The 15,016-nt window shown below is 43.2% G+C and overlaps 1 protein-coding gene across 7 annotated transcripts in view; it reads left to right on the top strand.

Moving 5' to 3' along the window:
* SEPTIN9 (septin 9) overlaps positions 1-15,016 on the top strand; it is a 612,883-nt gene that overhangs the window by 523,708 nt on the left and 74,159 nt on the right. For all 7 annotated transcript variants that reach the window (XM_029600381.1, XM_029600383.1, XM_029600382.1 and 4 more), the window contains one exon: positions 14,562-14,690. In XM_029600381.1, coding sequence (XP_029456241.1) covers positions 14,562-14,690 — 129 coding nt within the window. The remainder of the gene's footprint in view (positions 1-14,561; positions 14,691-15,016) is intronic.

Raw genomic sequence — 15,016 nt, forward strand, 5'->3', positions numbered from 1 at the left:
GCAGCCAGAGTGAATCGGGGGATTTTTTTTCTGCAATGCAAATTTTTTTATTCTTTATTTTTTAAATCATTTGATTCATCCTCAATTGAATTGGAGGCAATTGTCCCTTTCTATCTTTGACAGGTTACTGGCAACTACCTAGAGCCACACTTTCTATTTCTCCCTTATGGCATCATAAGGGAGAAAAAGGTTTGTCCTCTGTCGCAGCAACTGTGGTGGAGGGGACTCCCATAAGTAATGATTGGTCTAGCAGGACTCAAGGAAAGTATATTTATCAGTATAAGATAAAATTCCATCTTCTAGCAGTGTTTTGGATACATGTAGAAGAGGAGAGAAAGGAGTCAAAGAAGACTTCAAGGTTATGGGCTGAGGGGCCTGGGAAGATTAGTTTTATCAACAGAAATGAAGAAAGATTGGAAGTAGCTTGGGCAGAAAGATAAACTCAACATGGCCAAGACAGAGATCTTTAACATGGTGGTGGAGCATCCAGGCAACAATGTCAGTCAGGTAGGCTGAGATCTGGGATTGGATTCCTGATAAAATTTCTAGTGAAAAGAGGTAGATCTGAGAATTGTCAGAATAAAGATGGTATTGAAAGAGAGAGGAAATCAGAGCACCAAAGGAATTTGTGTACATAGAGAAGAGAGCTGAGGCACACCAATTGATAGAAGGATGTCAGTAGAAGATGATCTGCCAGAGAAAACACTAAAAGTGCAAAGGGAGAAGTTAGAAGAGGAGCAGACAGGAAAGAGTCCTGAAATCCAAATGAGGACAGAGTATTAAGCTTATCAACAGTGCCAAAAACAGCATATAGGTCAAGGAGGATAAGGACTGAGTATAGGCCTCTGGTTTATCAATAAATAGGTCACTGGAGACTTTTTAGCAAGGGCTTTTTCTGTGGAATATAGAGGGAGAAAACCAGTGGATTAAGTAGATTAATGGCTTGAGATGAAAGAAAGTCAAGACAGAAGCAGTGAAAAGCATGTTCAAGTAGCTTGGAAGCAAAAGGGAGGAGGGAGATGGGACAATAGCTGGCAGGGCAGGTAAGGTCCAATTAGGGTTTTTTTGAGGAGTGGAGTGAGCACAGCTTGTTTGAAGGCAGCAGGATCAGTAGCAGTAGAAAATGATAGATTAAGGGTGTGACGGAAGGGATCTGGGTAGGAATGGTATCAGAGGAACAAGTAGTGACTTTGGAGGAGGAGAGAAGATGGGCGATTTCTTTCATTGTAACCTCAAAAAAAGGAGTGACAAAACTTAGGGAAAGGGTAGAGGAAAGAAGTGGGGGAGGAGGTGGTGACCTGGTTGAGAATTCAAGAATAATTTGTGAATCTTGTCAAGGAGGCAATCAGCCATAGTCTGGGCAGTAATTGAAGGGGTGGGGGGAGGTAGGCAAACTATTTGAGTGTGGCAAAGAGACTGAAAATAGACTGCAAGAGAGTTTGTCAGATGGACGTTGTAATCTGGCTTGGCAAATGCAATAGCAGACTGGAAGGAGGTCTGCATGAGTTTGAAATGTATGAGGTCTGCATGGGATTTTAGCCAGAGACATTTGCAGAGTGGGCACAGGACATAGGAAACAAATTCTAAGGGTGAGACATGTCTATGGTTTGGTGCATCTTACAGGATGGGTGAGTGTGTAAAGCAGAGGAAAGTATAGTGTTTTAAGAAGAAACTGCTTCATCCACTGACTCATGTACTGGAGGAAAGGAGAGATGAAACTGTGGTGGAGATGATACAAAGGTTGACTGCTTGGGGATTTCTAAAGGTGTTGATGATTGGTTGAGGCTATGGGGAAGGGTGGCTTTTAGTGTGAAAGTTATCAGTGATGGTCTAGGATATGAAGAGCTGAGATGGAGAAGTCTGAGAGACTGGAAAGGACTAGGTAAAAGCAGTGGCCATGCTTGATTAGGGGCACTAGAGCAGAGTTTGAAATCAAATCGAGGTTAAGGAAAGGAGTTTTGAGGCATAAGGATAAGAGGAGTTATCAACATGGAGATAAGTCACCAAGAATAATGGAAGGGGAAGACAGGTCAAGGAAAAACGAAAACCAAGAATCAGTCCTTGAAAAAGGAGGAGATGGTTGATAAATGACAGCTACCTGGAGAAGTAGTGGGATGAATAGGCGGATGGAGTGGATCTCAAAGGAAGAAAGAATGGTATTAAGATGGAAGAGGGGGTTAACCTACAGAAGAGGGAGAGCAGCCGTCCAACACCACCACCCTGATCTAGTGTTTAGGTATGTTGGAGAAAAGAGAGCACAACTGAAGCAGAGTCCTCAGGAGAATGCCAAGGCATTCTCAGGCAAGGGAGATGAACAGAGTGAAAAAGAGGTCATGATGAATATAGACAAGCTTCTTGCAATTAGAGGGGGCATTCCACAGGGTGCATGAGAGAGGAACAGAAGAGTGAAGGAAAAGGGAAGTAGTGATAACATTGGAGGGGTAACTATTTGATATGCACTGATGAGGTGAAAGTTGCCTTGGATGGGATTGATAATCACGGGTGAGAGTAGGAGGAGCAGGAGAATACGCAAAAGAGGTAGAGTTGTGATGGCACGGACAAGGATGAGAATGCTGTTAGGGAGAGTAGAAATGGCTGGATGAAAGGAAGAAAACTTTGAAGTTCAAGAGCAGTTGACAGTACAGATGGCAGGTGAGAGATTGATAATATAGTAGAGCCATAGGAAATGGAGAGGACTGCAACCTCCCTAGTACCTGGCCAGCTGCTCGAGGAATGTGGGGTGGGAGCAGGTGTGTTGTGGTGACTTCTGGAGTCTCTCTGAGGCAGCTAAGAGAAGTATGCAGATGGATTAGTATGCTACACTTGCAGCTATGTATTGAAATCTTGCTATAAGAAAAACAAGGGATTTATCTAATATAAAGTGACCATCATATAGCACTTTGGGCTGCTTTTGACTTTTTAAATAAGCCCTGTGTAAGTGCTAGGGCTTTATAATCCTTGGTCACTTAATATGAACAATTTTTCTGGATTTATAGATGCTTTATCTAAAAGCTATCGATGCACTTATCTGAATGAAGTCCACTATATTATCAAGCCTCTTATTGTCCGTTATCCAACACTGCAATGTTTTGGAGAAAACCGCTCCTTCAGGGAATCAAATCGATTGAATGTCAGGGTCCTGATATATGGACTGTTGTGGACTTATTTGGTCTGTGTCATGCGGTCAGCTAATGGGTACGACACGTTGCAACAGCAGGTAGCCTACAGCACCGCGTTCGTGCAACATTAAAGATGTTAAGACCCAGTAGTTAGCTGACCGCACGATATAGACCAAACAAGTCCTATATGATGGTCACTTTATATTAGATAAGTCCCTTATTTTTCTAATAGCAAGATTTCAATACATTGATACTTTGTAATTTTCAAGCTATTCGTGGGTTTGGTTCTTTTTACTTACTAGTAGAGTACACTTGCAGCTTTAGCATTTCTACTTGGCAAGATATCTCTTTTGAGTGAGGTGGAAAGTACGGCCCGTGCTGTAAACCTCTTCAGTTTACAGCTTTTATTTTTTTTTTAAGGGAGAGGGTCATCAACTGTCTTATTTAAACCTTTTCTATACTGACATTCATGAAGGGTATCATGTCATATCTGTTTACATTGAACAAGGGTAAAGAGAACTTTAACATTAATCGAAGCTGGGGGCTACTGGAGGGGGAGGGAGAGAAGAGATAAGTTACATTGAACGCGGGTTGCTGGAACTTGGAGGTGGAAGAGAAAGGGGAGAGGAATAGATGCATAATAATATATATAAGATGTTCATCCAGATTTATCAAGAAAATATCTTCCAGTCTTTTCAAGGCAGAAAACATCAGGGGAATCTACCCCTAAGATTCCTTCTCCATTTCAAAGAGCATAACTAGTGATGAGCTCTTCGATTTCTAATTTCTGTACCTGATGCATGGAATGCCTCCTGGAGGAGTTGCTGACGACAGAAATGGTAATGGAATTGAAAAGGGCGTAGGGCGAACACAGAAGGATCTCTAGTGGCTGAAGAGATGAAGTAAACTCTGTTACGCCTAAAAATGACATTACTGCATGGGAAGTACCTGCACAGAGCAGCAATTACTGGGCATACTGGATGGGACCATTTTGGCCTTCCTCAGCAGTCATTAACACATGTTAATATGTCAGTGCGATGGACGTATATATTCTGTGACCAAGGATAAGCCTACAGAGTTATCCATTGCTTGCCAGTCTGTTCTCTGCAACTCTGTTCTTGTTCTGCTCTCATGCAAATTACCCAAATTTGTGGCATCACCTGGGGCACGTCAATAGAAATGCAATGAAAAAGGTCAATTCATAAACTCGGTGTCAAGATTGCTCCAGCCAGACCATCTGCCAATTACAGGGGATTAAGATGAGACTGAATTGTGATCCAATGGACAGGCTTAAACTATTGAGAATTATGACATTAGTGGAACAGGCAGCGTCTGTTGTTAGTAAAGAAAAAGGTATGTTTAAAAAAAAAAAAGTCATAAACTGAGTTGTCACAAGAATAAAACTCAAGTCCTTCAAATAATTCTTTGAAAATGATACTTTAATAAGACAATGATCCTAGGCCACTTTCTTTTGTGTCCCTGCAATCTGAGAGGACAACGCTAATCGTGTAATCACTGCTGATGAACAGTCTGTTCGTTGACCTAGCTACAGGGACGGAAGGATATGCCAAGAACTATTTGGCCGAGGAAGACAACAGAGTGGCGTCAGATTTAAAATTTATTGAGAGGAACATATTGTGGAGAGAACAAGACATTTTAACTTCCAAGCCCTTCACTGAAACACCTATTGGAACTGAAAAATGTTTTTGAAGAAAGAGAGCAAAACCATAAAAAAAAAAAAGGCATTTGAAATATAACTAGAGAGACCGGGTCAGCAGCTCTAATGAAGAGAGAACTAAACAATGGAAGATTCATAGCCGCTCTGCATTGTGACATCTTCCTTTTTTTTTTTTTTTGAGCTTGGCCTGTTATGGAAGAGGAGTGAAGGCAGTGTTAAGCCAATGAGAGAGTTTAATGAAAATATTTATAGAACTTTCTTGGACAGAAATCTGTCCTTCTGGGAGATCTGGGTTTGAATCCTGCACACTGTGATTTCTCCTGGGGCAGGCAGAGGCTTGTGCGATGATGGCTGGGACTTCCTCCTCCCTCAGCAGTATGACGCCCACTGTTTAAGCTCAGGGTACAGGTTAATTGGGCTTCGGTAGGAGACCTGATGGAGAGCTGCTGGACAAGAGTTGTCACTGCAATGGCTGAGCTAAATGGGAAGGGTTGGGAGAGAGGACCCAGGTATCTATAAATGAAACATGATGCTGCAGCTTGGGAATGTTGACAGAAGTTGTTCGTGTTATGTGCTTAGTTTTCTAAAAGGAGCTCAAAAGTTTGTCTGTTTGGCAGAGGCGTACCTAGAATATTTGGCACCTGGGGCAGATACTACTTTGGCACCCCCAATATATAATTTTAAAATGTCCTAAACATCTATAAAATATTTCAGAACAGCAGACATCAAATAGCACCCAATTAAAATTAATAAGGATTTAAAAAATCTCCCACTCTCCATATGTCATCTTATGACTGGGGGCACATATGCACACACACAATATACTCCCTCTCTCTCAAACACACACACATGTGCTTGGTGAGAGACAGGAAGTGTGTGTGTGTGTAAGACACACACATGCTTCCTCTCTCTCACCCCCACATACAGGCACCCTCTCACACATATGCACCCACAGGTGCGCACACGCACAGTTCTATACACTTGCTGTCTCATACGCGTACAGGCATCATCTTATACACCCTCTTGTACAGACACACACATGCAAACACCCACCCAAAAACCCTCGTATACACACACACACTCACCCCCATGCACACAACTCGTACACTGGCACTTACTCTCACAGGGCCAGTCTCTCCCTTGTTTGGCTGCCAGCGACACCGCATGGCTTCTCCTGGAATGCCGGAGGCAGTGCTAGGCCTGTTCTTTGCCACCGCACCAGTTCCAGGAAATGCTGGCGGCACCTCTGGCCTCTCCCACTGCAGCTCCTTGCTTTTGTTGATGGGGTTTCCTCTGCCACGTCACTGTTCCGCATTGCCGCAGAACCTTCCTGCCGGCAGCAATGGCACTCTTCTCCCCTATTGCTATCCAGGGCAGATCAACCCACCTTAGCACACCTCTGCTACTTGGTAAACCTATCAAATACAAAATAAATTTAACTTTTTTTTTTTTTTTGTTATAGATGGCTAAACTTTTTTTTTTTTTTTTGCACTGTGCCCTAATGAGTTTTTTTGTCTTGCCCCTCATTCCTGACACGCATGTCCTAAAATATCCCTCAAAGCAGCTCTTGTGGGACTTCTGTGTCCTATTCCCAAAATCGAACCATACAGTCTGATCACTGGTGCTCATGTGAGCCCCTGCCCGAACATTAGAGAAATTACCACCATTAGTGAGCACCAGATTATTATGCCCTCTCTCATGGGTTCCATTACAAATGGGAATAGATCCCATGCGAGGGTATAATTCTAAATATTAAATACTTCAGTTCAGTATTCACTAAAGAAGACCCTGGAGAAGGACCGTTGCTGGTTAATAAGACCATAGATGGGGATGGAGTAGACAAAGCTCCATTTACAGAAGAGAATGTATGAAAGGAGGTGGACAAGGCCATGGGGCCGGATGAGATACACCCCCAGGATACTGAGAGCTCAGAGATGTGCTGGCAGGGTCCACTGAAGGATCTATTCAATAGATCCCTGAAAACGTGAGTGGTGCCGCAGGATTGGAGAAGAGCAGTGATGGTCTCTCCTCACAAGAGTGGTAGCGGAGAGAAGACCGGAAACTACAGACCGGTTAGCCTCACCTTGGCGGTGGGAAAATTAATGCGGAGACTGCTGAAGGGAAAGGATAGTGAACTGTCTAAAAATCTGGTGGGTGGCTGGACCCAAGGCAGCATGGATTCACCAGGGGGAAGGCCCTGTCAGACAAATCTGACTTTTTTTTTTTATATAGCTGCACTGGAGAGAGTGCAGAGAAGGGCGACCAAAATAAGGGGCATGGACCGGCTGCCCTATGAGGAAAGGCTAAAGAAGTTAGGGCTGTTCAGTTTGGAGAAGAGACGACTGGGGGGGGGGGGGATATGATAGATGTTTACAAAATCATGAAAGGATTAGAACAAGTTAAAGTAAATCAGTTTTTTACTCTCTCAGATGATGGGACCAGGGGACACTCCATGAAGTTAGCAAGTAGCTCATTTAAAACAAATCAAAGAAAATTATTTTTCATTCGCTCTGGAATTCAGCTTACAGATTTGGCAGCTGGGATTCAATGCCAAGAAGTGCAGAGTCATGCATCTGGGGTGTCGTAATTCAAAAGAGCTGTATGAGGACCGAGGATGAAAAATTGAAGTGCACAGACCAAGAGAGGGATCTTGGGGATATAGTGTCTGAAGATGGTGAAGCAATGTGACAAGGCGATTAGCTAAAGCCAGAAGAATGGTGGACTGCATAGAGAAGAGGAATAACCAGTAAGAAAAAGGAGGTGATAATGCCCTTGACCCAGGTCCTTGGTGAGGCCTCACTTGGAGTACTGTATTTATTTAATTCTGGAGTCTATATCTTAAAAAGAGCAAAGTCAGGATGGAGCAGTCCAGAGAAGAGCGACCAAAATGGTGTGGGGACTGTATGAGATCTATGAGGAGAGGCTGAAGAATCTGCATATGCATACCCTGGAAGAGGGGAGATATGATACAGGCCTTCAGATACCTGAAAGGTTTTAATGATGGCACAAGAGTAGGAGCCATGAACACTAGAAGTTCTTACGAAGTTATTTCATGGAAGAATCATTCACTTTATTAATTGATGCGGAACTCCAAAGTTTTTCAAATAAATCAGTCGGCTTAGAATATGTAAATGTCCCCCGACACGGTGACCGCGAAGGCTGCATCGGGAGGGACAATCAAATACCTTTCAAGCAACTTTTGGCAGAACTCTTGGGGACCCCTAGGAAGAGATTAAGGGACCACAGATGCAGATTAATTAGGATTTTAATTATCGATATGATAATGGCAGTTACAAGAAGAACATGTACCTGGTGCCAGTTAACTTCCCCTTAAAGTTGGAGCAGTAACTTTTTTTTTTTTTTTTTTTTTTGGGGTTTGAATAACGACTCGTGTGTTTATTGGCTCTCACCAGTACAGAGACAGTTTGAGCTTAGACCCACAGAAAAGTCTTGCCTGCCTCACTTCCCTCCCCTTCAGAAAATTCATGCCAGGGTTTAGTGGGACTGTGTATGGACTAAACCCTGGTACTGAATGTGCTCCTGCCTTCATAGCTACAACTAGGGGAGGGACTACAGTCTATTACCAAGAGTTTGCTTTTTGGATGGACGGTCGTCATTTGATGCAGTTTCACGGCCCTGCTTATGAAGATGATCCACTAGGAGTCTTGATTGGTTGCTGTAATTCCACGTATATGGATAGAGAAAGAGATTGTTTTCAAATCAAAATAGATACATCAAGAAAATAATCAAACTGTTTGCATTGGTGTAAGCTCCACGGGTAGTTTATCCCCACAGGGTTTCTGTCTGTAAACAAAGCAGAGCTGTGCGTGTAGTTTTATTCTATTATTGTGCCAGGAAAAAGTACCTTTGCCCGCTTTCTCTGCAAGCATGTCTTCCAGCCAAAACAAACCTGCGCACTTCATTGCCTTTCCCCCAGCCTAAGCCTGTATGCAGGAGCGCCTTTGAACAAGGTGGGTAAAATTTTGTGCACATAATCTAACACCGCCCACAATTTTACACACATGGAGGGTGGGCAATTTTCAAAATGCTGTTTTATCTGTGGAAATGGATTTGGAAATTGGTCCCCAAAGGGAGGGGGGGCAGGTAAATTTAAAACTGTCTGCGGCTATGACTTTACTCCAGTTTTGAAAACAAAAGTGTGTTGCATACTTTGGAGATTTACCCCGCAAAAATTACTCATGCGTGTTTCACCTGCTAATGTGTGTGCATAGCTTTTTTTTTTTTTTTTTTGTGTGTTCTCCCCCCCCCTCCCCCAGACAAATGCATCTGTTTTTGAAAACAAAAGTGTGTGTGTGTAATTCTAAACCCCGCCCACAAGAACATCTGTAGGTGCCCACTTCTGTCTGGACACTGGGTGAGCAGTTTTGTAAAAGCCCCCTTTCTACAACAGTGTTCTAACTACGGGCATAGCTTTGTGTCCATAGAGGGGGGAAATGCTTTACTGCATTGGACCCCCCCAGATAAGTTTAATTATAACTGAGGAAATCTAATGTGCAGTTTTTTAAACAGGTACTTCATGTGTTTAACTTCATCCCTGGTCTTTGTCCAGAGAAATTAAAGTACCCATTTCTTGCTCTCAAAATTCTCCCTCATAACAGACAAATACTATAGCAGAAGCTTTGCAGCATCATTTTTTGGACAGATTGGTTGACCAAATAGCAAAGTGTGCTTCTAGGAATAAAGAAGCTATGTACTGGGAAGAGACTGTCCGTGTCCTGCTGCTCAAGGAGTGAGTGCAGTGATATGCAAGCTTAATCTGTACGGCCTCCAGATATTAAATGTATACAGCCTGAGGTCAAACAGTGATCTTTTTGTCTGTTCCTACCAAGGACAGTCCTTGTGGAGACTGGCTTATCTGCCAGCTCTGTTGAAATCACTGTATCTGTGTAACATGCTGTCTGGAATTCTTAACTCATGCAAACTTTACTAAATAGATTTTGTGTAACTTTTCTTCTTTTTTTTTTTTTTTTTTTAATATGATCTGGCACTTTCTTTTAAAATTAAAATTGTCAAGGCTGGATGCTAGCTTTGACATGCAGGACCGGCAGGCCTTAAGGCAAGGAGAAAGCAACTCCAGTACTCGTGTCTCAAGCAGATCCAGGTTTTCAGCATATCCATAATAATGTGCTTGCAAATACATCTCATGAATATTCAATGTGTATAATCTTGAAAACGCAACAGTCTTGCTTCTCCCTGCCCTATAGGGTGTGAATACAGGGGGACAGGGCATGGGCAGGAGGCTTCTAGAACATAGGGGATTGGAGGAGGGTGGAGGAGGAGTGTGCGTCTCAGAGATTGCTATTTCATGTGCCTCTTAGAGATGTGAAGACCTGCAAGCAAGGGGAGGGAAGGGGCTGTTTCTTCCGTCCGCTTCAAAGGCTAGAAGTGGGGAAAATTGGAAATTTTGCAACATTTCCAGTTTTTCTACTTCTGACCTTCGGTGGGGGGCTTGATAGGCGTGCAGATGTGTCCTGAATTTTGGGGGGTTTTCCCCCCTAGGCTTTCACATCTCTCTACGCACCTTTTGTGTATATATGTGCAGATCATAGCATCCTAGTCCTACCCTTCTTTTCATCCAAAGCAGCAAAAGCTGGGGGCTCCCCTGTGAGTGTGGGTCTAGGGTGGTTACCCTGCTTGCCACCTCCCCTAAGGCCACCCCCTGGTGACAGTAGTACATTTGATCATCATAGTGTGAATTAGTAGGTGCTCGGGGGGGGGGGGGGAGTTCAGAACTGGCTCGTCTTCAGGAACCTGCTCTTTGAACGTGAGATGCTGGAATTGGATCCTTCAGTTGCAGTACCAGATAACTAGAACATGGTGGTTGGGATTCACATATGTGCCCTGGTTTAGGGTTACGGATGACTCCCCGTCAGGAACAGGCCTGGTTTCAACACAGTCTATTGCTGCTGTGGACTCTTTATTACTGATTTTACGTGGAGAAATCAAAACTGCAGCTCCATAGATTCCTGTCCCCAATGCCCCATCTTCTTAACAAAATATTAAGCTTCAGTTTTTATTTGCATATCTATACTGTGTTTAATTTTTTGTCATTACTTAGTACTAGGAATATCTGCATGGAAACTGGAGATTTGACCCTTAGAAATCAATTGTGTCGGTTACACTTTCTTTTCTAGTGTCTACATAGAGGCCAATATTCAGTAGACCATTCAGTGGACAAATTATCCTAGCCGGATAACTAGTCTTGCACATTCAGCAGGATAAACATCCTGCTGAATATACTAGCCTAAGGTTATCCAGCTACATGTCCAGCACTGGATGCAGCAGGATAAACATGGGTCCCTTGCTCACGGCAGGGAAAAATAAGGTATTGGGGGGGAATGGGGAGGATCGGGGGACATGGGGGCAGTGACACCACATAATATCCCTGTGGGTGAGGGGATGGAGGAGCAGGCCGGTTTTTGTTTTTTGACAACAGTGCTTCCTGGTGGATATCTATCTTTTAAAGAAGTCTAGTTAAATAGCCCTATAGCCCTTTATCCTACCACACAAGGCCAGATAACTTTAGACCCGCTTGGAAGCAGGTCTAAAGTTACCCAGCTACCTTAGCTGCATACATGTGATGTTAAGCTAAATTAGCCGAATAACCTCCCCCCCCCCCCCCCCCCCCGGAATGCCCCTTTTTTTATCTGGTTAAATAGTAGCCAGATAGGAATATTCAGACACTTAACTACTTATCTTGCCATTTAGACGAATAATTTGTGAGTTACCCATTTAAATGGTTTTTGAATATTGACTTCTATGTGTCTGAGATTTTCACCTTTTTTTTTTTTTTTTGTTACCCTGAAGTTCTGTGGCAGTTTTCTCTGACCTGGTTTTGATTGAAAATGAGGTTTTAAGTAGTAGAATTTGGATTCTGAGGGCAATAGAAAGGATTTTTCATGCAAAAGGCTTTAATTAAATAAATACTTTGGTGATGTGGCATGCACCTGAACATGAAGGGGAAAACAAACAAACAGCACATACTTAATCTGTTATGTCATTTTGCTAAAACTAAAAGCAGCAGTTCCTCCTCATGTTTGCCTTGAGTGGGAGGGCAGCCTGTGCTGTAGGTATGGAGTTGAGGCATCAGGCCTCTCCCATCTCCCTCCTCATTCCCACCCCTACCCCCAAATCAACTGTCCTGTTCCTGGGGGGGGGGGGGGGAGAGAAGCTTTCATTCAAGACTGAGAGGCAAAGAAATTCCTCGAAAGGCCCTGGTCTCCCTATTTCCTGCACTCATGGGCTTTTGACTTCTGCTTTTGAAGCAGTATCGTATTGGTGGTGCCCAAGAACAAGGGGAAATCATGACGGAAGAAGAGTGCGACCAAGGGCTCATGGATAGTCTTCTCAGCTTCCAGCTTATGCAAAAAATAAGTGTGGGTTGTTTTTTTTTATATAAAATGTGCCCTAGTGGTGGTTTTCCTTGGCTGCAGTAAGAATTGTCCTTTCTATTTTATTTATTTATTTATTTTTAATTTTGACGCAAGTCAGAGGTGCTGCTGCATCTCAAAAACAACTTTTTGCCTGAAAAGTCTCAAGGTGCAAGAGGTTCTCCATTTCTTTAATGTTTGAAAGCCTTGGTTTGGTGATACTAGATTTCCTTCTTGTCTGCGCCGGAATAGGAACCCCCGGAAAACAGTAATCCCTAGTGCTGACAGTGACTGTGCTTAACCTACCTGTATCAGCAAATGCTATTTTCACATAACTCTTTGCCAGTTAAAACCCGGAGGATATTCTGTTTCACAATGGTGGCAGCAGCTATGTCTGAGCACTTCCAAAGAGTTCAAAACTAAATAAATCTATTTATTAGAGCCCTGTGCAGATTTTACACTGGTGCTTATAAACATGAACATGACAAAAACGAATGAAGGCTAGGCCACGAAAAAGATACAGACTCAAGGATGCAACTCATAATAACATAAGTACATTTTATTCCAAAGAAGTGTGTGTGTGTGAGGGGGTGCCAAAATCTCCCTCTTACTAGCAGCAGTGGCTTCATCAGGTCTACTTTGCAGCAGAGAGTGACTGACCATAGGTCGCAGCGACCTTGTCCCTTGGTGAGGTGTGTTAGGGAGTTGTACCACTTCCCATTGGGAGGGGTTGTGTGTGTGTGTGTATAAAACCCCCTGCACCCATGTGATGGCAGGGAGTTGGTCTGGATGACATGAGTCAGCCTTGGAACAGAGGAGTAATCTGGAGTTAAATCCAGGATTGGCGAAATCCTGGGCCTCCACAACTGTTTGTGGGAGCTCCTGAGTGTGAAGAAGGGATCATTTCAGCAGCAGGGGGAGTCTAGAATGATTCTTTGGGGGTATCGGAGAGGTGCTTCCTTGAGAAAAATTCTACAGAAGTACATAACTTAATAAACACCAATGCAATAAAGTGCACATGCGTCCAAACCGGGCACCCATTTTTATTTATTTATTTATTTTTTTTTTTACTGCAAGCACATTCGCCTCTCTTGGGCGCTCGATGCAATAGACAAACGAGCCGCCGCGCTAAAAAGGACGTGTTAGGGAGAAATTGTGCGCACCCTATCATGTCCATGGCATCAGGTGACCAGGAGACATGGCTGTGCGCAGCCATGGGTTAGGAAAATGGATATTCGTAAATTGAGCTTCTGTTTTCCTAACCTGACTGCCGTGAAGACTTGGGTTTTTTTTGTTTTTTTTTTAATGTTGGTTTCTGTGGTTCCTCTGACTTAATATCGCGACTATATTAAGTCACAATCTTTAGGTTTTGGGGTGCCTCAAGACTTAATGCCAGCTCCGGGCTGTTAATTTTTGAGGGTTAAAATGTGCTCATTGGGTGCATGGTTATCTTTTTATATCACGTGTACATGGCATGTACACATGATGAGCGCTATTAGCTATGCACTGGTTTGGACAGGTGTTTTGGACGTGCTGATCCCCTTATTGTGTCAGGGGTTATGGGCGCGTGTCCAAAACGCACGTCCAACCACAGGTTAACCTTAGTGCATGATATTGCATGGGCCTGAAAGAGTTCAGAAGGAAGCTTCCTGTGTGGTAACTGAGAACAGAGGACGAGAAGATCTGCCTCCCGAAATGGTATTGGCATGGCCCAGGGAGGAAGGGTACCTTCCCCAAAAATGTATCTGTTTGGGAAAGTATGTGTAAAAAAAAAAAAAAAAGGTGACACTGGGTTTATTTTGTTCCTTTTTTTGGACTTTACTTGTGGTGCACTACTCACCGGTGTACTTACTTTGGATTTGTGTCCTGCCACCCGTTTGCAGTAAAGATTTTCATTTTGAACAGCAGTTGTTGGTTAGGAGTGTGATCTTCAGTGTGACTGGAATGGGGTGTGAAGAAAATACTAAGATCCTCAGACTATCTCCCCCTGTGTGGAAACCACAGGGGGTCATGGGCCTCTTGTCTGTGCCCAAGAGCTCACTGGGATGGGATGTGTATATATATGTACACACGCACGCAAAATGATGTGTGCATTTTTAATATTGGGCTCCTTGAAGGGTTAGAATATGTCCATTCGGCCTAAGTGGACTGGATGGTTTTGTTTTGTTTGCACTCTTGGGTTGTCAGTTCTTTCCTACTCAGATTTTTCCTAACAGCAAAGGCATAAATTAGAAATTTGTGGCCGATTGATGCACCACATTCCTGGGACACCACTAGAATGATCAGTAGAGGAAGAAAGCAAATAGTATTGGTGTTGACGTTAACAATTTTTAACGGCTCTAATATTGTCTCTTGCCTGCTGTTTTCTTTCAGGTCAGAGTGGTTTGGGAAAATCCACATTAATAAACACCCTTTTCAAATCCAAAGTCAGTAGGAAATCGGTGCAGCCAACCTCAGAAGAACGGATCCCCAAAACAATTGAAATCAAATCTGTCACACATGGTGAGTGAGTACTATAAGAGGCTCTGTGTCCCAGGGAATGTGCTTATTTTGTTACTGCCTCTGCTTGGAGAGCCGGGTTTCTTATGCAGAAGACAATTGTGTTGGTTGGTAGGATGTGATAAAAGTTAAGAGACCAACTTTGAAGACAGGCTGAAGCATTTTGTACCTAAATGAAATAAAAAAACCCCCCACAAACCTGTCTAAAAACACTTTTTTTTTTTTCTCAACATATCTGCAGGAGAATCTGGGAGTTAAGTGGCAATAGGATAAGCTAAGACTAGAGAGAGAGGTGCAGGGATACTGCAGATGCCTTGAAGAGAAATGGA

This window comes from Rhinatrema bivittatum, chromosome 4 (assembly GCF_901001135.1).
Source record: "Rhinatrema bivittatum chromosome 4, aRhiBiv1.1, whole genome shotgun sequence".
NCBI lineage: Eukaryota > Metazoa > Chordata > Amphibia > Gymnophiona > Rhinatrematidae > Rhinatrema > Rhinatrema bivittatum.